Raw genomic sequence first — 24873 nt, 5'->3', positions numbered from 1 at the left:
TAAGTGACTTTTAGTTTGTCTTTTTCATGGACTGCTGCCATTTTATTTTTCAGGAAAAAAAAAATGTTGCTGATAAACTGATACTATGAAACATTCAGGACTTACATTACAGTGGGTGCTGCTAAATATTTTGGTGCATCTCTCTCTATAGATGATAAAAAGCTGGTGGAATAAAACACCACCTGTGAGCAATTCATAGTCTCCTGACAGAAACACACAATAAATCCATTTTTATTCATGTACAGAGCTCCGTAAAAATTAACTTCCGGATTACTCAGTACATCTGAAATCATCTTGACAGAGAAGAACTTTGGTAAGTCCAACAGCATAAAGAAATATTCTAAAAAGTATCTTCAAAATGACAGAGGGTTCACATTTCTGTTAGAAATACTTTTTGAACCTAAAGTGCACTCATGAGTTGACACTTCCCTGCAGAAAAGCAAGAAACAGTCAAGCTGTCCATCAAGATCTTGTTAGTATCTTCATTATTTCTATTTTTGGCCACAGTACAGTATTTTTTTTAACTTCTCAGGACATAGCAATGTAAAAACATATTGAAGCATACATATTACCAGAACAATAAAGAGTTCTACTTGTTTTATGACTTGCTCTCAACTTTAAAGGTTTGATTGTTGAAAAATTACCTACACTGCCACAAAACCTCAGGGGCAAATCTAGACGGTTTTCCTCAGGCATATGGCTCAGGGTCACAAAAGCAAAGATGAACAATGCAATATTAAACTATATACATTTGGAATGTGCAAAGATAAATGGTAGTACACAAAGTGTATACACAAATTTAGATTTGTACACTTGAAATTGCAAAGGCAGATCTTACTGTGAATTGATCAACATTTTGATGCTAGTGTGAAAAACAACCCAACATTGTAAAGTGTTGTAAGTCTTCCTGACACCTTCCCATGATTTCATTTCAGTGTTTGTTTCATTCAAATCATCAGATGTAGTCTCACACTCTGTATGCGTTTCTCCACACACACACAGCCTTGCATCCATTTTCTGCTCCATTTTATTTCATAATTTATTCCTAAAAAATATAAATAAATAAAAAGAAATGTGTCCTGCCATTTGCGACAGATGGTCCAGCATATGTTTCTGTACCTGAACACTTCATTGGACCACGCACAATCAGGCACACACACGTCGCCCACACAGACGAAAACATACACGCAACCTAAAGCTTTGTATTCACACGCTTTTCAGTAAACATATAATCAAGGTGAGAAAGATCTGTAATGATTAATACACATTGTGGTATGGCAGAGATACAGGTGGGATGTCTCCAATAAACATGCTCGGTGGATTCATCTCTGAATGTGCGGGGAGTATACTAAAGCTTCCCTTATTGACTTGGCTTCAGTTCAGGTCACACTTTGAATGCCAGGCAATAAAATAAGGGGTCCACAGGTGACAGTTCTGATCTCTGTAGCTCACGGCAAAGCTCCCAGAGGAGGCCAGGAGCCACAGGGCAAAATACAGCAGCGGTGACAACCAGGTATATACAGTAACCGATGAAGAAAAGACACCAGAGCTTCATAGTGAAGAAGTAGGAGGATATTTCTCAGAGAAAAGTTTGCACACAGTTTCTGTACATCTCCGCTCAGCGGTAAAGCGGAGGAGAAAAGAGTAAAGCTACAGCAGTCCTATCTGCAGATGAGTAGAGATGACGGGTAGCAGAGTGAGAGTAAGCATATGGAAAGCATTGCATTCCCCTGAAGAGTGCGTCCTTCCAAAGTAAGCCACCTGGGCTGCAAAGCAAAACGAGAAACAGAGGGCGGAAAAACTGTCAGGCAACAACTCATTTAGACTGATGCAAGATAACAAGTGTAGAAAGGGGAAATGGTCAGAGAAATGTTAGCAAGGCTAAGCCTTCACCCAAAACCAATGTAATTAAAGCCCTTAAAGCCTCTCCTTTTCTCATGGTGCTTCCTTTGTTCTCCTGATCTTGGGCAATCCAGCGATTTACTTTTGTCAGGACAACTCACCCACACAGGCAGACCCATCGTCATTGGGCTCAAAGCCCTGGTTGCATCTCTTCTTGGCACGGCATTTATAGCTGCCGTAGGTATTAGTGCAGATGGGACGGTCAGAGGGGCACATAGAGGGGAGCTGGGTGCATTCATCTTTATCTAAGGATGAGGAAGGCGAGGAAGGCAAAGACACTTGACTGAAGGAGACTCATACAAGGAGACGGAGATCATGAAGGGAAAATAAATGAGGTCCGCTTACCTGTGCAACGGCCAAACTCATTTAGAGCAAATCCATGACCGCACTGTAAAACACAATTGATGTGAAGCAAAAAAATCTTTACAGTCCATTAATTCCCAGTTCCCAGTAAATATCATTGCATTCTCTGTACTGCATCTTCAGATTCTACCGGCGACTTAAAAACAACAGAGAGCCAACTTAAATTGGGCAGCATTTCCTTCAGCAAAAACAGTACTGGCAAAAAAACTAATCGGTTTTAACCAAGTAGCAGTGTAATATTGTGGGGTTAATGTTGTGTTCTGTACCTCGATTTCCACAGTAGGAGTCACTTCCTCCTCATCTTTTGGGTAGGGGATCTCCAGCACTGAGTTGATCTCTGAAGGCTCCAGAGGACGGGCTATTGAGCGTCCATCTGGCCAGTACACTTCAACATTTGTGGCCACATCCCTGCCTGTTTAAGTAAAAATGATTTCCGGTAGATATGATGCACACACATGCACACCCAGAAAGAGGTTATATGAGCTCAGAGAAAATAGAGCAACTCCAGTAACAATTTACTGTGTTGACAGTCATGACTCTTCCATCTTTGTCTCCTTTTAGGAGACTTAGTTGCACTCTCTTCTCATCATTAACTGTTTTAATCAGGCACAGAGAAAGCCCATCTCCTGGGAGCCTTTGTGGATCTTAATTAAAGTGGCATTTTTAATGTAAACAGATCTTCAGTAACCCTGCCAGACAGGTGCACTGCCAGGGAGCCAGAGACTATTTCACCTGTTCTGAACCAAGATGACACCCTCTCACAGTGCTGCAGGGTGTATCACGTATAACTCCCTGAAGTCTGGAGGTCCTTTCTAAAGTTACAACATTTTGCAAGGTTTGCTGCTACAGAGTGTAAAATGTGAAGGTCACAGGAGCCGACCTTTTCTTTGCAAGCCCTGATGCAGAACTGAGAGACCAGAGAGCTCAAAGGATAAAAAAAATGCTTTCCATACTTTTTTCTTCTTTCCCACTGTTAGTATCTAATCTTGCAATAATTTAGAAAATGAAGTATGTTATTTTAGAACATGTCAAATAAAAAAGGCCTGTTAATATAATGCAAAATTGACTAGTTGCAGCCTCACAGAGGAGCAGATTTAGCCGGCTGAAAGGCTGCCTGGTTCTTTAAATGTGATCTTACCAAGGCCAAAGTGAGCGACAGGTTCCATCTCACACAGATACCCCGAGCCCCCATCAATAATCCGTGTGTGTGGGCCACTTTTCTTTGTGTAGACAACCACTTTAGCTCCTCGGGCAAAAGCTCCAAACTTGGTTCGGGGAATCACTCGGAGCCATGAGTTAGTGAGGCCCTGACACATGAGGAGGAAGAAGAGGAGGAAGAGATGGGTCAGGGAAGGATGACTTATGCTTGACCAGCCTACAGAATATAAAATGCTATTTAAGACCAGCACACTCACCTGATTGACTCTGTAGACAGAGAGCGGCTGTGCTGCGCTTTCGCCATGAGACACCAACAGTTCCAGACGGCCGTCACCATCAATATCTGTGGCTATGGCTCCTGGAGGCCCATCACAATAAACACTTCAGGAAGCAGGTTTTACAACAATCACTATCCTCAACAACGAATATATGTACATAACTGAAGAATAACGGCGATGACAATGTGAAAAAACGGCGATGACAATATGAAAAAACGGCGATGACAATGTGAAAAAGATAGGAAAGGTAACACATTTTCAGAAGTGGACCATTAGTGACATCTAGTGGTGGGATGTAGTACTACCATATGAGACTTTCAGATTTTCTTGATGTGTTAATGAACATTTACATGGTCACTTACAGTTAATGTAACAACAAAATGTGTATATATTTTCCCCTTTCACAACTTCAACAAAAATTTCTTAAGTGGATTTAATTTTCCGTTTTATTAGACTTGATAGGCAGGTCTACAGATAATAACAGGGTTGTGCAAATAAAAGTTTTTGACTGTTTTGACAAGATTACCAGTTCCTCGTCCATCAGGCTCTGCGGCCTCCCCAATATTCAACTCTTCTATCTGGGGGTCCGCATGTTCTCTCCTGCTCACCCTACAAAGGCACAACATTACCTTCACATTTCTGCACATCATCAAAGCATTACCATTAAAACACAGAAAACCTAAAAATTAATTTGCTACATTCACTGTCTTATTTAATGGCATACTGAAGAGAGATGTTTATTCAACTTTAGTTTATTTGTTCCAGAAGAAATATTAAGTAATAAAAAAAATACTGAACTCTGCAGCACAGCATTTATAGGCTATGCTAATAAGTTATACCTTTCCCAAGCTGGTCTTTTGGTTGTATAAAATCATAAAGAATATTATAAAACTTTATAATACAAACACAGAGCTGAGGATAGATCATAATAGCAACTAGGACCAGACAACACAATGTAAAGTAATTACGTCAAAAGATGTTGCCTTGAAATAAGGAGTCATGTTTATATATTTGACCTTTCTTAACAAACTGTTTCAGTTTTAATCCCAAAATATTTGGGATTTGTCTTGTGAACTTGAACTCAGCTATCTAAGCATTGTAGATTAATTCCCTGTTATTAAAGACTTAACAAGAGGGGCAATTACTTTTTCAATTAGTCACAGGTTGCTTTGGATATCTTGTCCTCTGAATGAATAAAATCATCAGTAGAAAACTACTTTTTTTATTTCCTCAGTTTATCTTTGTCCAATATATAATTTGTTTGATGATCTGAAACATCTAAGTGTGACGAAACATAAAAAGCAGAAGAGGCAAGTACTTTCTCACAGCACTACATAGCCAATATTGCACAATGTTCACTTTATTGGACAGTGCAATTTGTTTTCAGTGTAAAACCAATACTTGAAAATGTTAAATAATTTTAGTCTATGGTTTTGGGGGGACTGTGGCTCAGTGGTGGAGTAGTTGTCTTGCAATTGGAAAGCTGACGGTTCAATTCCAGTTTCCTCCTGTCATGTGCCCAAGGTGCTCACCGATCTGTGCATAAATGTCTGCAAATTGGTGAATGTATCTGTAGTGTAAAGTGGCTTAAGTGGCCAGTAATACTAGAAAGGTGCTATATAAATTGAGTCAAATTACCGCCTTTGAAAGCAAATGTCCCTGCAAGTTATTCCTGAGGTATTCTGTTTTTCTGCGTTTGAAGTTTTCTGTCAACTTACATTGGTGGTTATGAACAGTGACACACTACAAACTAGTAAAGTGTGCTGTATGCAAGGATACCATCAACAACCACACACATCCAGAACAAATGGCTGAGTAGCTGCCTACCATGCTGACCACCATGCATGAAAGTGGTAGAGTTCCACATTTATAATGATTCAATATCTTAGAGCCACTAATGTGGTGATTTTAGCTGTTATAGCACTAACATCAGCTCAGTATTGATTTGTTGTACTGGATTAATTAGCTTGTTCAAGCATGTTTTTTTTTCTGTGCCAAAGAGCAGAGAAAATAAGCTTGTTCATCTCCACAGAAGACAATGGCTGAGCCACTGGCTGTGAAGTAGTGACCTCTTTCAGACCAGAGAGATAGATTTTTCTTGGGTGACCTGGCGTGGAGAAATATTCTGATCCAGGAGATCTCTGGTGAATAGGCTGATTACTGATATTCTGCGTGAACTGAAATTTGAATCCTCTTCAAACAACTTTGCCAAATCAGATTTTACTCAGAGAGGAAAGGGTTCATTTTACTATCAGTCAACCAATCACACATTTTGCACATTTTGAACACTGAGTTAATTAATATTATCTAGAGAGGAAACCAAACCATGAACAAAGAAAGATCTTAAAACTGTCTTAATGAAAGAATCATTCATGTGTGAAGAAGAAGGAAGAGGCGGGACGCCAGACTAGATAACTATCCTTTTCCTGGAAATTTAAATTCCCTGCAGCTATCAAGCATAGCATTAGAATATTAAATCAAGACACAAAAGCATTTTATTAACCTCCTCATCAAAGTGCTCTTTAAACATAAGGTCATAAATCTCTATTTGCAGTGTGAACACCTAAGAGTGTTAGGATTTCATTCACTGTCAGTACCTAAAGAGTCTGTTGGCTGAGGGTCCCCTATAGGCGATGTTATTGAAGAACACCTCCAACTCATTGTCATTATCAAAGTCAGCAGCAATAACTGTCCGCACTGGAGATGGCATGGAAAACTTCTGGGAAGCTATGTCCTGAGGAAAAGGGGAATAGAAGAGAAAACAAGTGACATTTTTCTATTGAATAGGTGTATTCATTCATCTTCTGATCATTTGTATTCATTTAATATTGTTCACATGTAAGCTCTTAATTAGAGTTTGAATAATTCTCTCCAAATGTATATTCACTCTGAAAAAAATTGTTTTATCTGGGATGCAACATGTGTATTTTTTGCATAAATGATCACTGTCAGTGACGTATTATTGCTTTAAAGAGCAGAGCACAAAATAAAAACACAAATATATTGTTGATATGAGGAAATGGCACCTTGACAGAGCTGAGTGTTTGTCAGTAAATAGAAATGGCAGCTTAAATGCAACAGAGGTATGACTGTGTCTTGCTGTAAAACACTGTCATACTTTTACAGGGTTTCAAAATTCCAGATTTTTCCAGTTGACATTTCCAGATATCTCATTCCATTTTCTGACCAGTTAGGACACGAAGTACAGCTAAAGACATTTTGTTGACTTTTCTGTGTGTTGTTTCGGTTCTGTTTGGAGTTGCCGCTGTGTTATATTCTGCTAATCTGGTTTCTCTTGCATGTTGAGTCATATTCACATACTGTCTTATCTATAAGCCACTTCATAGACCACTTTATCACATATGGTCTTATTTTTCTTTTTACCTCTGTTTTTAGATGCATTCCGTTTAGGTTAAGGGGTACCTGATGTGTCTGCAATTCTTTTGCCATTTTTAGCCCATGGCTCCCTCAGTTATGCGTCTCCCCATACCACCGCATTAATGGGAAAATATAGTTGGAAAAAGTATAGTTGGGGCAAACAGGTTAGACGCCTCCCCTCTACTCCACTTCCTAAAAAAAGTTTCTGCAATAGCTAAGTTTTTGCATGAGGAAGTAACAGATATGTCCTCGCTTCAGTGAGCTGGTGATAAGTCTTGAAAGAGTTATAGAGCGGCCCTTCACTCCTCCCAGTATTTACTCCCTGTTTTAATTATAAGGCTCATAAAGCTGCAGAGGTAGGGGCCGCCCACATTGACCTTCTCCTGCTCAGGTGAAGGAGAGGGGATGGCTGTCTGAGGCGCTGAGGAAACAGCTACATTTACTGTGTCACTTACTTAAGTGCAGAGACAAAAATCTGAGCAAATAAACATAACATTAACATTTTTAGTTGAAAATTGGATCCATCACGACATGGAGCAAGTGTACGTATTGAAATTAGTACACATTTTAATTTACTTAATTATTTATTATTTTACTTTTAGATAAAATCCACTGCAATTAATTGCCATCAAAAAAGAGGAATCTGCCAAGAGGCCTGTGGCAGATCATTTCACTCTCAGCATTTTGTCAGATGAGAGTGAAATTTGATATTAAATATAAACACTTTTGCCTACATGCAAAACAGTATTGGTCTACAAACCATACCCTGTGTGAAACATGGTGGTGGCAGCATCGTGCTGTGGGGATGCTTTTCTGTAAAGGGAATGTGGGAAGTGGTAGGAGCAGATAGGATGATGGAGGAAGCTATAAGCAAACCTTAGCCTGTTTTATCTATTTGTGGTAAGATTTTTCTGATTACAGATGTTCTCCATCCTGTCTGACTGATGATGACCTAACTATGGAAAAGAACTGATAAACTTTCTGTTTCTGAAAACTGTTAAATCAGGATCTGAATACAAATGGACATCACACTTTTCAGATTTTTACTTGGAAAAAAAAAAACTTGTACTATGCACTATTTTCTTGACACTTTTCACAATTATGCACACATTTTTGTTGTCTGTCAGATAAATACCCCAACAAAATACACTGATGTTTCCCAATGACAAAATGTGAAAAAATGTGATAGGAATGCTTCTAAGGCAAAGTACTTTTGTTTTGCTGTGCTGTGATTGAGGAAAAAGTTGTCATAAAATAAATGACAATTAGTCACAATTATATGTAATATGTCAAATTCCCGGCAAATCTCCTCACAAAAAGCTTTGTTTTTAATCAAAATATCTTATTTGCAACAACAGGATCCCACCTTAAGTGCATTTGCAATAAACGAGAAAAATTGTATGACTTCTGCTAAGGCCATCTTCCAAATATATGAACTGATTTTGTGTATTGGATATGTGTGTGTGTATAAATTCAGGTTTCCAACCCACTATAAAGAGTAACCTATCTAACAGATTTTAATTAAACATAAAAAGGCCTAATCTGCACTTTCCATTACCAAGACAAGCTGCTGGCTCAGCCCGATTTAAGTGTTGGTTTATTGAAGTGATACAACAGCTTCATTATGCAAGCCAAAGGTCAGTATTGGATAATATGGAAAAGTGTCAGCTTTTCTGGTGCCTGAATATGTTGTTGGCTTGAGATTTAACTTGTTGTCATACAGGAAAACACTACACCCTAATTTTGTTTGTCTTATCCGTAAGAGTGTGGAAGAGTTGAGACGTGTGTGTTGGTATGATTGAATAGTCTTGGGGCTAAGTATCACACATTAACCCCTTACTTGACCCATATAAAAATGACTCCTGTGACGTTTATCTCCTGTATAAAGGATGTGGGGGCAGACAGTGAGAGGTAGATCACAGAGCATGAAGGGTCTGCAGATTCACACACAGCACAGTTCATTCCTCTGTGTCTGTAGCAGAGTAACATAAAGACCCCAAATGACACATGTATAATGCTGGTCGTTAATGGAGTAAACCACAGGGGCCTTTAACTACCACTTGAACCCAAACTGAAGCCCCATCAGAGGTGCTAATGCGTTAGCCAATTGTTAGCACTGACAAGAACACATTCACTGTGATAACAGTTTAGATTTGCAGATTTTATCCTGGTTTCTCATTAGACATTGATTTTGATCAGAGGAGAACAAATGGAGACCAATAACCTGAGATGTACTTCAGTATGTGAAATGTGTTTTTTCAATGTGGGAATCACTGATCAAGATTTTATCATGCTCAAAGAAAACTGGTTAGTCTGGATTATGCACAGAGCTGCTAGTGAGTTTTAAATTGGTACTATTTCTGTCAATGAAGTCCCCATACTCCATAAAGTTACTCCATAATTAAACAATTACAAAGCTGACGATAGTTTTTTTTTAAAAAACTTTGCCAAATTTATTATTGGCTTAAGGTGCTATTCAGTTCTTCATTGGTCAGGTTCTCCTAACGGTACCAGCATACAGTTTTATATTTATTGTTAATAAGCCATGTTCTGTGTGAGAAACAAAACTTTCAGATGTTTTTAGTTTAGAAAGTAAGAGGACTTTTTAAAAGAAACTTCATCTTCTTGTATTTTCTAAATTATGTGCATGTACGTAGAACGTTTGGATAAGCCATTACAATTTTGTTTGTTTTGTGGAACCACATACAGGATTTTTTTTTTTCCATTGAATGAAAGACATCATTTCAGGTCCTTACCTTAAATTTCTGCTTGCGGTTGTTTAGCTGTATGTATAGGCGGTGAGGTCCATTCCAGTTCCCGTACACAATGTCAGTCCTGCCGTCACGGTTAAAATCTGCCAGTGCCACCCCTCTGCCATGCTGCATGGGGTCCTCCACTCCTAGAAGTATATACCGAACGGTTATTTCATACTTTGAAGCCTAGATGTGTTTAGTTTTCTTCAAACTTACACTGCATGTCCCTTACCAGCCTGCTGCGCAACATCAGTAAAAGTTCCATCGCCGTTGTTTCTGAACAGGAAGTTGGACCCGTACTCATTGTCACAGAAGATATCAGATAGAGTTTGACTAACAATTGGCCCCACCACCACACCTCTTCCCCCTTTGCAGATGGATACAATGAGAGAAGGTCCCTCAGTAAGATAAAATAAGGCAGCTAGTTAAACAGAGAAGAAGTTTAAAAAAAAAAAATGAAACTGGAAAGGTGAAATACTGTACTAAACAACATGAGCAGAAGGGAATTATAAGAGATCATTAGTGTCTTTTCGGTCCATTTGCTTTGAACAGTGTAGGGCTTTTTTTGCTGACACAGACTCTAATTTTGATGGCTACAAACACAGGTAAATAACTACAAGGAAGTACAAGTGCAAACAAATACAGCGGACCAGTGATACAACACATACTGAGATGTTTTGCATTAACCAAAGACTAGCAGTAATTTAATCACCAAGATAAAAAACAAAATCACAGCAAATATCACCCCATGATTTCCCAATGACTTCCTATAAAGTAAAGCATATTGCTACAGAGTTTAATCTCAGACCAGCAGAGTTTAATTATATAGCTGACGGGGCTTTGATTGCCCTTTCTCCGTGCAGAGTCAGTGCTGTGAGTCAGACCCTGAACCTGATTTACTGGCCCGCTTCATCAGCCCGGACAAATATCACTTGCCCCCAACAGCAATAAACCACAAAACGCCTCTCCAAAGATATGTAACCATCAGATATACAACTTCACAGGCTGTCCGTCTGCTCTGATTAACGGCAGCCTGATGACAAAGCCGTCCAGCTAACATCACTCACAGTAACTGTGAACCAGCTCGCTCTGGCCCCCTGGGTGGATCAGATGATGTCCTTCACGTGAAAAAAGAAAAAAAAAAAAGATCCAGAGATGATAAAGCTTCATTCTGTCGCTCTCAAACACAAAGTCATTGCCCATTTTCGAAACTCCGTGGAACATCAACATCAAGGACTTTTCAATGGTTACAATAAAGTTTCATTAACAGGTGATCTCACTCTTGGTTATGAGGAAACAAATCATAGTTAGGTTGGGCCTTTCTGGCATTTACTGCTCCACTTTTCTATACATCATTGGCTGTATAGCAAGCTTGAATTGAGTCACTGAGATGAGGGAATTCTGGCTTTAGAGCTCTAAAATGAAAGAACAGACGACTGGCAAAAGTTTTAAACTCATTTGATCGGTTTTGAAGAAAATGCCTAAATAAATTCAGGCAAACAAAATATCTATTAAAGAAAAAGTATTCATAAAACCACAGATTTGTAACTAAAATAAAATACTTCAAAAGACTAAAATCAAAAGAACACAAAGCCTATGCTAAGAAATTTCACTGGATATAAATTGGATTTAGCTCTTTGAACTATTCAGGCCTTCTCAGCATGTTGTGTCTGGTAAACCATTGGAGCCAATTGGCCACATGTTTTAGATCAACATGCTGCTGAAAGATGCAGGGACAACACATTTTCAGTTTTCTGGCACAGACCACCATATTTGTATTTAAAATTGTTTTTATATTTCAAAGGCTTCAGAATGCCATAAGCTCAGACAAGGTGCTGATGGCCCTTGGAAGAGACACCAGCACACTCCATCACACATTATCCTCCATTAACAGTGGACAAATAGTACTTTTCCAAATATTCATCCTGTGTTTCATGCCAGACCTACATGAAGTATTTGCTGCTAAAACACTCAATTTTAATTTCATCTGATCGAAGCACATGGTTCAGGTTCCAGTGAGGTTTGGCAAATTCCACACTTAGTGATCGTATGGACATAAAAAGTTATTTTCTAAAGACTTATCTTCTGATCATTTGGTTGACATTGAGCTGGAAGACCTGGTGAATCCAAGATGCCACTTTTTGCTATTTCTCTAACATTAAGTTTGCATAGTGAAAAGATTGTCTGAATACCAGTTTTTATCATTTCTAATATGAGAAGATTTAGGCACTTAACTATTTCCATGTGACCATTTCCAAAATTAGGAAAAACATCACACGTCTGCATAACTTGAAGGGTATTTTCTTCAAGTTATACCTATAAATACATTGAGAATGTTATTAGTGATAGGCACTATTAATTAATGGGCAGCTGATTTGGTATAATTTCTTGCCTTCCAGTGAAGGTTCTAACGTCTTTGTGAAAACATAATAAAAGATGTTCTCATTTACTCTCTTCTTGCTTTTCTCCTTCTCTGGAAAACCTAGCTCTATTGCTCATATTTGACGCCAAACAATCTACCCTTATGGACTTTTTTGTTGTAGAATCTATGGCAACAAAAGGCAGATTCTTTACGGCAGATGTCAGCATTAATAACACTTTAAGGGCAGGTAGCTGTAACAAATCATCAAGACCTATTTCAGTCTCCATAAGCGCTTGACACTCACCAATTAGTTTGTTAACTCCAGCTTGCTCTGCAACATTGGAAAGGGCAACGACTCCCTCAGAGAGGTCACTGGCTGCCTCGTCCATCTCTATAAGAGCGTGAGGTCCCACGCTTCCGCTGGCATAGTTGGCGATATAGATAGCATAGCGGCCGGTACCCTGCAGAAAAACATGTGTAGTTTTTATTAAATTACATCTGTTGACATTTTATAGCACAAACTCAAACATGTGAGAAAACAGCTCGGTCATTTGACCTTTCTGGGAGTTTCAGAGATAACATTTATTGCCACCACTCAACTCTAACATATGAACCAGATACTTCTGATTAAATAAAATTACTCTGGAAGGCTAAGTGGTTGAAGATCAAAAGGTCAAGCATGGAAATGACATTTCTATTTTAACATGTTTATTAGCAAAGGCAACCTTTCCTATCTCTTGTTTCTCTGTTTTGCTTCTTTGATTTGACATTGCAGCAATAATTGTTGCAAAATCCAGTTTATAGTGCAAAAGGTCAGTAAGAGTAAAAAAAAATGGCTCAGAGTTCAGACCAGAAACAGACCTGGGGCTCAAAACCTTTTCTCATCTGAATGTTGTGACTTTTAAACAAACCATGCCTCTGTGATGTTTTCCATTGATTTGAGGGCACATATGTTTATTTTGTTGGATAATGTAATCTAAATCTGTATGGAATTGGCTCTATATGGCACAACTTAGCTCTTCTCTAAAGCATATTTTGCTCTTTTTTTCACAATATTGCAGTAAATGAGAACAAATTGAAAAATATTCCCTGTTGGCAAGAGTGATTAATAAAAGCTACAAAATGCATAATTAACTTCTATGCTTGACTATTGTAATGTTTTATTGCCAGGAAAAGCATTTAGCTGGTCTAAAATGCTGCGGTAACAGTTCTGACGAAGAAGACAAAAAAGAAACTTTTAGCTTTGCTTTTTTGGTCTCCTGCAGAATGCAGAAAAAAATGTTAAATTATTCTTACATGTAAATCTCTGAAAGTTTATGTTCAATATTTGATTGCTCATTGTGTTACTGGATCCCCAACAACTTTTCCCTTGACCTGCAGCTTTACTTTTGGTTGCAAGAATATCTTAAGGTAAAATGGAGACTCACTTTCTGTGAGGCAGACCAGCAGCTATCTGAGGATTTGGTGCTACATTAACTGCAGACAAAAAGCTAAATGGCCGGGCATAGTCAGACCGTAGCCGAACTATGGTCAGGTGTTTTTGGGACGTTCATTTTCCCACGCACCTTAAAGGACCACAAGAGTCGAGTTCCTGTGAAAACCCTCCCGAATCAGTTTACCTCATGGTCTTTTGACATGAGTGTGGTTTACAAAAGTATAGCAAACCCAGCGAACATGGCAAAGGAACAATTCTTACAAGTTCATAAGTTGGGAGGAGGAGGAAATAATGACTGACGAGTTGCAAAATCACATTTTATTTTCCATGTTATCAGAAAGAAAAAAAAAACAAAGCATCGGTGGGACATTTGTCGCTGCAGCAGAGCAGAACTGAGTAGGTTTTAATGTTTTAGTCCAACAGTTGTACTTCCTGTTGGGACAATTGATCCTCAAAACGATCCATGCTGCTCACTGGCTGAAAAACTGGCTTCTGGAAGAAGAGTAATTTGGGGTTGTTTTCCACGTACACAAACACTCCCATGAAATTCTGACCAATCATACAACAGTTTTGCATGCAGAGGGGTGCTAAAGGTTCGCCATGGGGGTTTTGACAACAAGGGGTGGAGAACAAAATGAAGTGATTCTCAACATGCAACAGTGACAATGAGAACCATTTTCATCAGTTTGGACCGACAATGCAGAGACTTTAACTAAAACAGGGTGAAATAAGTGAGATGTTTGTTGATTTAAACTAAAAAGAGAAAAATAACTTTTCTCCATTTCCATTACTTTTCTTATTTCCTGTACCTATTAAGCACCTTTTTCCTCATCAAACATTCTCTGTTCTCCCTTTATCTCCATTCACCCTGCTTTTTACCCCTTGTCCCCTCTTACTCAGCCTGGCACTTCTTGCTCTGCCTCCCTTTGGAGATTAATTTCACACTCCATTATCAGTCAGAGTCCCTGCAGACACAAACTCACAGACGGAACCACACTAATAGACTATACACTCGATTTAAATGAGCTTTCCCACCAGGCCTAACGTGTTTCCATCAATACAAATGCACGCACGTATGCAAGACCACACAAATAAAAGCCATCTGACCATTTTTGCTCACCCTACTGTATTCTTATGTGGAGAGTAAGGTAAACAACTCGAGCTGATGTAAATGCCACTTTACCGTGCACAATATGATGAGCAGTTTCACAGAAATACACATACATGAAGGAAAACAACAAAAAAAGTTAAGTGTAATGAAAAACCTGAAGGCTAGTGGTTGTTACTTAATAAAGTTAAAAGTCAATGATTTTTCAATAAGTCTTCACCCTAGGCTAATCCTTGTCACTGAGACTGGCAGTCACGATAGCTTCTCGTGCATTCCCGCACTAAAACTGCATGTGTTAATAATCCAAGCCTTTAAAGAAAAAAATTAATTTACTTAGCACACGCAATGTTATTTTTTTTTTTTATCAACAGAAACTGTTTATCATTCGTCTCAAAATTCGCCATCACTGTAAAAATAAATCTCTTATTTGAGCTTGTAAAGTCCACTTGTTTTCTCCAGGTCCTGCTCAAAGTGGGCCGATCCATCAGTTCTATGTGAGACGCCTCAATATGTCAGTCTCATCAGTTCGTTTAGGAATAATAATGGGACGTCAGCTTCAAGGAGACCTGGAGAGACGGGATGGCCCGATGACAAATGCACTTCGTCTGCTACAAGATAACATTTTATTTATGGGTAAACAAGATCAAACACATTAACCACCCAGCTGACAACGCAGCACACTTTGGCTCCTCTCTGCAGTTGCTCCGAACACGTTCCAATAAAACACGCTCAGCAAAAAGGAACGCTTGGATCTGCTCGAACTGGCATGCAAGAGCGCGCATCAGGGCTTTGGCTTCTTCTAAAAGAACTATGCTATTAAAGAAGATATCTTTCCAATCTACTTGGCACCTGCAACTCCTATCAGTGCTCAGTGAGATGGGACTGTAAAAAAAAAACGAAAAAACTATTGTAATCCCTGCTGTCCTCTTTCGCCTATTACTATCTTTATCCCATCCTCTTATTAGAAGGGAGAGCTGTGTGTTTGTGTGCGAGATAAGAGACAAAGACAGAGCATGTCAGTCAGAGAAGGGGGAAAAATGTTAGTGAGAGAAGGATAAAAACAAAAGAAATGAAAGGAAGGAGGGCGCAGCTACAGGCAGGAAGCAGAAGCGTGCAGTCATCACTCCCTTCCTCTCTTTGCAGGATGCGTTCTGTAAAACAAACGAGCCTTTGCTTCTGTAATTACACTGGTGCGATGGACAGAGGAGAGAAAATAGCGCACCATTCGCCCAAATGAACTGTCAGAGCACATGCTGAGAAGGGCGGTGTAGGCAGGGCATGACTTATCACTGGTAAACAAACAGAAGCAACCGTGCATGTACGTAGAAGACACTACTAGCCGGAGTGGGTGTGTGCGGGCGGGGGGAAGCAGACTTCATACTGTACTCTGGTCTGTATGCATGTGTGTGTGTTTGCATGCATGCGTGGGGGGGAAGAGGGGGTGAAATACCTTTCTGTCTATGCAGGCCACAGAGCGCCCGGCCATGGGGTTGGCCACGTCCCGGTGCTCGTTTATATCGTCGTTCAGCAGGTCCTCGAAGCGACCGTTGCGAAACTTGAACAGTTTGTCTGAGTAGGTCGCCCGACCTTCATGGAGGTGTGAGGAGATAAAAAAAGATGTTAAGTTTACCTGAGGTAAAGAGGAGGTTATGAAGAATGACAAATCCAGGTTATAGAAAAGGAAATGTAGAGTTGCTGTGGTAGAAATGTGAACATTGAGTTTTCAGAAAAATGACAACGGGAGGCGCTGCAGTGTTAACAGCGTGCTCACTGCAGCCCTCACTATGATTTATCGCTACACAAAGCTTATCTGTTATCTGATGAGGACTCAGATGAGATAAGTTCAGTTACTGCTTTCAGATTCTCCTCCTAGGATACAGTGTGCAGACTGTGTGCCTTTGTAATATTGTACTGTACCAGAGAAGGCATTGTTGGTGTTGAGGACATAAATCTCCTCCCGTCCATCTCCATCTATGTCGCATGCTGTCACTCCTATGGCATTGCCTTGACGGTCCCTCAGCGCATAGAACGGGGAGCTCGGGTCGTCTACGGCGATGTTGACAAGCCCTTTTCTCTGTTTATCGTACTTCAGCACCAGGTTTGGACCATTGTATCTGTGAACATGTGGAAACAAAGCGTTTCTCTATTTATAAATCGGAGCTAATCATGTGGACTCAAAGCATGCTCACTGAATTACTGGCTTATTTGCTTCATGATTTCTTTTTTTATTATTTGAGTCAGAATTTGGTCAAACTAGATTTTAGTCATTTGTTCATTCATGTATTGTTTATTAGGGAATATGCTGTACCCAGTCAAATAACAATAAATAAATAAAATAAAATAAAATAAATCAATTTTCTGATTTTAATGCAGATGTGTACCTGGGTCATCGTCAGAGACCTCTCGGCCACATAAAAAAAATCCTTTTAATCCAACATGTTCTTCCAGAAAGTTAGTGTTCCTAACGTACAATTCAAATGAAGCAGGTTGCTCCCACGTGCTCATCTGTATTAAAGTCAGAATTATTAGAAAATGTCAGAATTTTTTTTTTTCTTCCTTAGATTAAGATCAGAATTTTTTTTATTTCTTTTTTATAATTCCATTGGCCCAAATCCTCTTGTGTATGAGATTGGAAACTTGTAAAAAATTTAAAAAAAGTGGATACTTAACTAGGTAACACCTTTACGTCGGATTTCATAAAAAGTTTTACAATATGTTACCTAAGAAAACATATGGCTAAATTTTAACGAAGTCAGGGTTCATAATTCCTCTAGTAAAAGAAAGGCATATTGTTGCATCAGCTCATATTCAGTTCCATGGTAAATTGTGAAGTAGATAGGTAAATCTGTTGCTCAAATGTTTTATTCTGTATTTTATTTTGTAATCACACAGGTTGTATACCTTAAAAAGTGACCAATGTTCATTCCCAGAATTTGAGATTGTAGATTAAAGAGCCTGTTGATCAAACTGAATGTTATAATTATGTTTCCAACTGAGAGACATTAAGCTTCAAAATAATTTGTTAGTTTAGTATAAGCATAGTTTTGGTATTTTGAACTTCTGGAATACTTCTTTGGAACCTAAATTATTATTATTTTTTAAATAAATACTTATCTCTGTCTGTCGGATTGGTTTGTTACAGCAAATTTGCCAACAAACAAAAGTAATGAACCAGCCAGGCAAATTTTGTTCCCATCCGCTGTTCAGAATAGGGCTTGCCTTCAAATTGAGCTTCAAAAAGAGCCTGGACAACAATAAAGAAACCAACCTGAAAATCATGAAATCATAAAACAACAATTTCATGAACGACTAAGAACCTGACAGCATTAGAAGTTTATAACCTCCTCAAAAATAACAGTCTGGGAAGTTTGCTTTATCATTTCCAGCATGAGTCACATTAAATATATTTAGGTTCCAGACATCCTTGTGTGAGATTAAAAATGCCTAAAGTGATCATTGTTATGATTACTGAAGGTCAGCAACACAGGTGCAATATAAACTATATGGAAGCTATTCAAGCAAAGATTCTCCTAATGGCAAATGAAATTACATCCTCTAGAAGGCTGTGGGATGATCCTCTTCCTGGGATACCTGCTGAATAGGTTGTTTTGGCTAAATTACATTTAGTAAGCACCCTCATTTGGGCTTATCTATATTCTGTTAAGCATTGAGAATCTCATTGCTGCTTCATTGGATAGCGAGAGGCTTGCAAAGCTATTCCCATCAGTGGCATTCTATTCAATCACATCCATTTTCATCAGTTGAGTGAGCTTCAGGGCACCTTATTGTCCCCTCTTCTAGTTTTTCACCTTTGTTTTAAAGGTTTACCTTTGGAAAGTGACAATGGATTTCGGTTTTAGTCTTCAGAATTAGATAGCACTCTAAGTGGTTGCTGTTTTTAAGAATATGTGGGTCACCTAAAACGTCGGACCAAGGTCAAGAAGCCAATGAATTAAAAGAGAAACACTCCTCTCACCCAGCTACAAATATCTCCAGGTCTCCGTCACCATCCACGTCAGTGACAGCCATGCCGTAGTTAAGCTGACTGGGGTTGTTTTCGTAGTCCGGACGGAGAGCGGTCTTGGTTACAGCAGAGAACATGGGCTCCGACCGCTGAGCCGAGGAGTGGGCAAGCAGGAAGAACAGCAGGCACACCAGCATCCTCGCCTGAAGAGTAAAACACACTATTTGCCCCTGCAAAAACTGGATTGACTCTTCATTTTGTCCATCCATTGGCTGTGATGTTTGAATAATCAAAAACAGCTAGCTTACTCACCTTTTACCTGCTCACACAATTGTTCTGTTAGCTGGAAATATAAAGTCTAAAAAGTTATTGTGACCTGTGAGTACTTAGTTTTGTTAAAAGTCAATCTCTGATTCAGCCGCATTCTGCAGGTCTTAGATCTGAACAACCCATCACATGTGGACAGGACAGAAAATCCATACATGAATCGAATATTCTGGTGAGCAAAGAGGAAACCAATATGACCTGATACACCAGGCATAAGGTGCTGCTCACTCAGACTTGTGTTTATCTTTTACTTGTGGGGATGAAAGGTAAGGCTTGAAAAGAGTTTGGTGTGTAAAAGCATTCAGGCATAGGATTTTGCAAAAATATAGAAGGAACGTAATTACTGTGAAAGAAAAAAAAGGAAGGTGACCTTCTCATAGAAAAAATAAACTTTACACACACCTCATTTACACACACACGCAAGCACTAAAAGGTGTTTACAAGCTGAAGATTTGATTTTCTCTTTTCATGGATTTATGAACTCATCCCTCGTCATTCCTTCTGTGACAGCGATGAGTCGCTCCCTTCTCTGCTTCCCGACTGCTGCACATTCTTTCCCTCAGCTCTGAGTGTTCCAGTGATGTATGGCTCTTTAACGTCTCCTTCAACAATTCAATTTGAGATAAAACTATTGCGCTGTTTGCGTAATGTTCTGCAGTAAGTCGAAGAGGCACCTCAGCTGACACCTGCAGAAATACAGCTGGGGACCGCTGCTAATTTGCAGGCAAGCTGTGCCGCGATAATGCACACTGGTTATCTGGCAGGAATGTAGACAGTGGCTGTTAGCAGGAAGGGTTAATTAACAGCAGTTTCTCCCTATTGGAGCAGGGTGAAATGACAAATGAGCTGGTTAGTTCAGGAAGCTGTTTTGCAGGATGAGAAATTTACGCCAATGTGAAATAGAGGAGGTAACGTATAAATTACTAAGAGTAAAGACTTGTGAGAAGTAAAAAAAAAAAAAAAAAAAGGATTGTTGAAAAAAGTGAAAAAGAAGAATTGTACTGCGGCATATTTGACCCTGCAGTTAAAATCTCCAGGAGTTTTTTTTCTTTTTTACAGTTAAATCTTTAGTGCAAAATGGATCCACAGCGCCCAATAGAATTCTTCAGGCTACTTTAAGTTTATGTGTAATCAAAGTCCAGTCCTTAACACATCTGTGTGGGTGTGTCCAAATTAAGGAGTTGCATCCTTCCAATGACCTGGCCTGGATGGTCTTGCCTTCAGATTTAAACAAGCCTTTACCTCAGTGTATATCCTTCCACCTAACATGGCAGCACCTGGAAAAGAATCGAGCCCAAAATCTTGCATTACTAATTTATTTATTTTTATTTTTTACAAAAATGCTGTTAGAAAACATATCTTTGCAAGTGACAAAAGCACAACCACTATAAGCTTTTAACTTTCGTACTGCCAAATTTTAATAGACCTTTATTTAAAACTGTGCTCCTCTCCCACTTTAACTCCTGTTTCATCTGCTTTTGTATGAAAAACAAATATCTGTCTTTCTGCCCTCAATACATCTTAGGTTGGGATGGACTGCGAAGGATACACCAGACCTTCCCTTTGAATTCGGACAGCCTTCATCGCATCACTGTTACACAGTTGGTCATCAATTGTGGCCTTAGAAAGACGCAGTTACTGAATTAGGACACATGACATGATAATAAGCAGACATCAATTTAGCCACGGCCAAAATGAACAAGAGATTACATGATTTTCTGCCACATATTTCCTTTGACGCTGTTAATTATATTAGCTTCAAACTTTATCTGATAACAGGTAAAAAGTCAATATTCCTAATTCAAATCTTACAGAAAGTTGGCTATTGTAAATTGCAGAGCATCTTTTGACTATCAAGTTAGCATGACTTCCAGAAGCAATGTTTGATTTCAAACACATTTGATCTAGTTCATGTCAGACCTTAGCTAAATGTGACAGGAAGTCATTTTCCAGAGTTTTGAACAGTGTCACCTACTGGCTGTGTGGACACGTTGCGAGCCACAGTGTGAACAAAATTAAACTTTTGGACGCGACACAGGGCACAATCACAGGTGTGATGCCTGTGTTGCAGCCAAATACCTTACTGTAAATGAGTAAACATGCAGACCAAATTTCCAAAGAGAAAAATTCAAAGGAGATTTTGAAGGGTCCAAAAGTAGCTGCTGTCCAAAAACCAAAATACATCATCTTTGTTAATCTATTAGGTGTTTGGAAGCTACATGCTAGCCAGTATTTGGAATAAGGGTGCCAAAAATCTTTGACGTTGGTGTTTAAAGCAAACATGAGAGATAGTTTTATGAGTGGCTTCATTGTCTTACATGTAAGGGTGTGAAAGTCTTTCATTGTTCTTATGCAAGTGCATCAGGTAAATGGTGTTTTTTTTTTTGCTGAGAACCCAGCAAATGAATGGGTGAACTTTTGAGACTGTGCGTGTTTGAGTCAAGAAGATTGAATGGCTTCATTCCCATGGTACAGTTAAGTATCTGCCCGAAAACTCTGTTAGAGCCTCTATAATTCAGACTTAAAAAATGCTGGCTGGAACCACAGGGGCCTTTTTGATTTGATTAAGCCATGAGGTATTACATTATCCAGCCAAGGACATAGAATCGCTTTGCCCAACGTTCAGTGCAGTAAAGACCTAGACATCCCACTCAAGTGAAGCTGTGATGGATCCACAAAGCATTTCATGTACGCGTTGAGGTTTTATGGTGAGATATCTGCAGGGTCAACAATAATAATGGGAAGCAACACATTTTTTCCAAACCAGTCAAATACCATACAAAAGCGCTGGGGAAAAAAACAACAAAAAAAAACAAAACAATGCTGTTTGAAGCCGAGTGATGTTTTTCCATTAGATTATTTATACGAGCGGTAAGAGGCCATTACCACAGCGTGCAACATCAGCATGTGCTTTCTGGAGCGTTCCTGCCCAGCTCTGATCCTGATAACACTGCGACAAAAGAGCCAGCAACATCTTCACTTTCAAACACACTCTTCCAGATGCTCTTACCCTACGAAGGACAATCCTTACTGCAGAACACACACACACACTCACACCCACACCCCACTACATCAAAACCAGTGATTTGCTCTTATTTTGGGTAACATTGCACTTATATTCAGTTTGCCTATTATTTATCACAGTGGGAAGAGGATAAAACTTCTTAAACGTCCCATTGAAACAAAAACACAAGGCCCACAACTTTAAGATTATATTTTTGAAAACTTTAGCAAAGAATATTTTGATATTAAATGAGTTTAGCAAATATGAACTATTTAGTGATTTGTTTATAAATCACTAAATAGTGATTTATAAACTGTTTAGTTTATAAATCACTATATATATAGATATATATATCTATATATATATATATATATCAATCAATCAATCAATCAAATTTTATTTGTATAGCACATTTCAGCAGCAAGGCATTTCAAAGTCCTTTACATCATTACAAACACATATTATATATTATATTATATATATAATATGTATATATAAATATAATTACCGGTTCATATGTTCATATATCAAATAAATCTCGATTTATAAGAAATAACCACAAAGTATAACAAAACTAACAAAATACACCACTCCTGCAAACTTGATTCTGATAATTCTAAAAAATAATAATAATAATAAAACAAGTCCATCTATCTACTATCTAGCTATCTATCTGAGCTTCTACCTACAAATTCTTGTCAAAAATATTTTTCTTTATTCAAGGAATAACAATAATCAGGAGAAGTAAGCATGGAAATATTCTTCTTGAAATACAACTGCTGCAATCATTACTCTTCTGTCAAATTTACTCTCTTTCCATCAGCCTTTTAAAGATGTGCAGCGCCACTTCATCCGTCTCCATACTGCAGGTGGTTAATTAAAACATGTTTACTTTGTTAGCAAGCGACTTAATCAAGGTTAACTGTTTGCTTTGAGGAGAGGAGGAGGGGGAAAGCAGAAAAAAGTTACGGTCAAATTGAAAGCAACTTTTTTTTTCTTTCTTTTGGTTCTTTCGCTGCAGCACAATCCAGCCGAGCGCTGCTTGTTTCTGAAGCCGGAGTAAGGAGGGGAAACTCAGGTACTCACAGATGCAGAGAGGCGCTCCGAAAACTCCCAACAAATCCTGCAGCGATTGACAGCCAGAGGACAACGGGGAGAAACGCAAACCCGGCGTATAAAGGTTGGCTAATTGGAGCTGTTGATACCGCGGACATCAGAAAAGGTTTTTTTCCTACACATACACACCCATACACACACACTTTCACACAACTTCCCACGAAAAATTGCTTTATGAAATCGTTGGTGTGAGAGTTTGGCCAATAGCCTGAGAGCTTGCAGAATATGTAAAGACACAGCCAATGACGGAGCTGGAAAAGCGAGAGGTGGGCGTGTCTTCAGGTGTTCATTACAGATCGAGCCGGGGCGCAGCTGGGATCGAGATGCGGAGTTCAGCCTCTTCACTCGGATGCTTCAGATCCTGCTCCATCTGCTTATGGGCGAAACGCTCTTAGATGTCCTGGGATGTCTACCAACCTTTGTTCTATAATTTTGATATGTAGCTACAGACTCCATTGGATGAACAACTTTTCATAAACTCAAGCACGAAATATCGACTTCTAGGTGAAGATTCTTAATATTCTCAGGCAAAATCTCACACTGTCACACCTATTTTCAAAAGATTTTTTATATAAAAGAATTACTTTATGGTAAAGTTGTGCATAACTGAAAAAAAAAATAAGATCATTATAAGGAGTTTCAAGATTCCAGACAGTGGTACAAACAACACCTATCAACTGTGTACTGCTCAAACTTTGGAAAGCATGGTCAAATGAACGCTACCGTTGAGCAAAACCAAAATCCCATTCACAGTTTGCCACTGGCTACATAGAGGATTCAGCGAAACTGTGAGAGAAAATGCTCTTGTTATAACGAAACAAAACTGGACACTCTGATTTAGATGGAAAAACTTCACTGCCTGGCACTGCACATCACATTTTCACATCTACATGTGGTCATGGCAGCATCATGCTGTGAAGGAGCCAGGGAAGAAAACTTGTGGGATAGGCTACTGCTAAAGAACTGAGACATGGAAAGTGATCCAGCATGACCAGTATACAGCTAGACATTTGATACATATAATGATTTAGATTAAACTGTATCTGTGTTAGAGTGGTACAGTCAAGTAACATTGACTACACTTAAATCAAATTGAGAATCTGTGGGACAATTTGAAAACAGCTTTTCACAGATGCTCTCCATTCAATCTGACTGAGTTTAAGTTTTTGCAAAAAAAAAGAAAAAAAAAAGGCAAAAGGTTTGGGCTGCAGCAAAAAGGTCCTGGGTTTGAGTCCCAGCTCAGGGTCTTTCTGCATGGAGTTTGCATGTTCTCCCTGTGCAATTTTGCATTGCTTGCAAGCGTAGCTAGCAAGCAATGCAAAATTTTTCTGATAAGATAAAGACCAAAGGAACCGTCCGGCAGCCCCGATGTGGACGACTCTGCTGAAAAAAAACATAAAGGAAGAAAATAAATGTGATGTGATTAATATAAAATGCTACATATTCTTATCAGAGGAGTGGATTGTAATGAAAGTGTATTATTTTCTAATGAAATCATAATATATTTGAAAATAAAAAATGTGGGTTCTCTCCGGGTACTCCGGCTTCCTCCCACAGTCCAAAAATATGACTGTTAGGTTAATTGGTCTCTTTAAATTCTCCCTAGGTGTGAGTGTATGTGTGCATGGTTGTGTGTCCTGTCTGTCTCTGTAACAGACTGGCGACCTGTCCAGGGTGTACCCCGCCTCTCACCCGAAACGTTTGCTGGTAATAGGCACCAGCAAC

At 39.0% G+C, this 24873-nt stretch overlaps 1 protein-coding gene across 1 annotated transcript; it reads right to left on the bottom strand.

The window, feature by feature from the left end:
• On the bottom strand, positions 1 to 23401 carry crtac1b (cartilage acidic protein 1b). Its single transcript, XM_032552390.1, has 15 exons — positions 23119 to 23401; positions 18714 to 18904; positions 16655 to 16851; positions 16188 to 16324; positions 12499 to 12655; positions 10065 to 10199; positions 9836 to 9978; positions 6299 to 6435; positions 4228 to 4310; positions 3681 to 3781; positions 3404 to 3572; positions 2532 to 2677; positions 2248 to 2290; positions 2004 to 2147; positions 1 to 1766 (listed from the first exon to the last, which is right to left on the bottom strand). The coding sequence occupies exons 2-15, from the start codon at positions 18896 to 18898 to the stop codon at positions 1651 to 1653; spliced, it is 1893 nt and encodes a 630-aa protein (XP_032408281.1). The 5' UTR covers positions 18899 to 18904; positions 23119 to 23401; the 3' UTR covers positions 1 to 1650.
• Positions 23402 to 24873: the final 1472 nt, after the last annotated feature.

The sequence above is a fragment of the Xiphophorus hellerii genome, chromosome 22, assembly GCF_003331165.1.
Source record: "Xiphophorus hellerii strain 12219 chromosome 22, Xiphophorus_hellerii-4.1, whole genome shotgun sequence".
Taxonomy (NCBI): domain Eukaryota; kingdom Metazoa; phylum Chordata; class Actinopteri; order Cyprinodontiformes; family Poeciliidae; genus Xiphophorus; species Xiphophorus hellerii.
The sequence above is the reverse complement of the archived record's forward strand: the minus strand, read 5'-3'. Positions and strand labels throughout refer to the sequence as shown.

What these genes read in the sequence shown, in the direction of transcription:
- crtac1b (XM_032552390.1), bottom strand. Translation starts at nt 18,898, where the DNA reads ATGCTGGTGTGCCTGCTGTTCTTCCTGCTTGCCCACTCCTCGGCTCAG. An exon ending in CACCAACAATGCCTTCTCTG is followed by an intron (nt 16,325 to 16,654) that starts GTACAGTACAAT and finishes ACCTCCATGAAG; the next exon opens with GTCGGGCGACCTACTCAGAC. An exon ending in TGAGTTTGGCCGTTGCACAG is followed by an intron (nt 2,148 to 2,247) that starts GTAAGCGGACCT and finishes CCTCATCCTTAG; the next exon opens with ATAAAGATGAATGCACCCAG.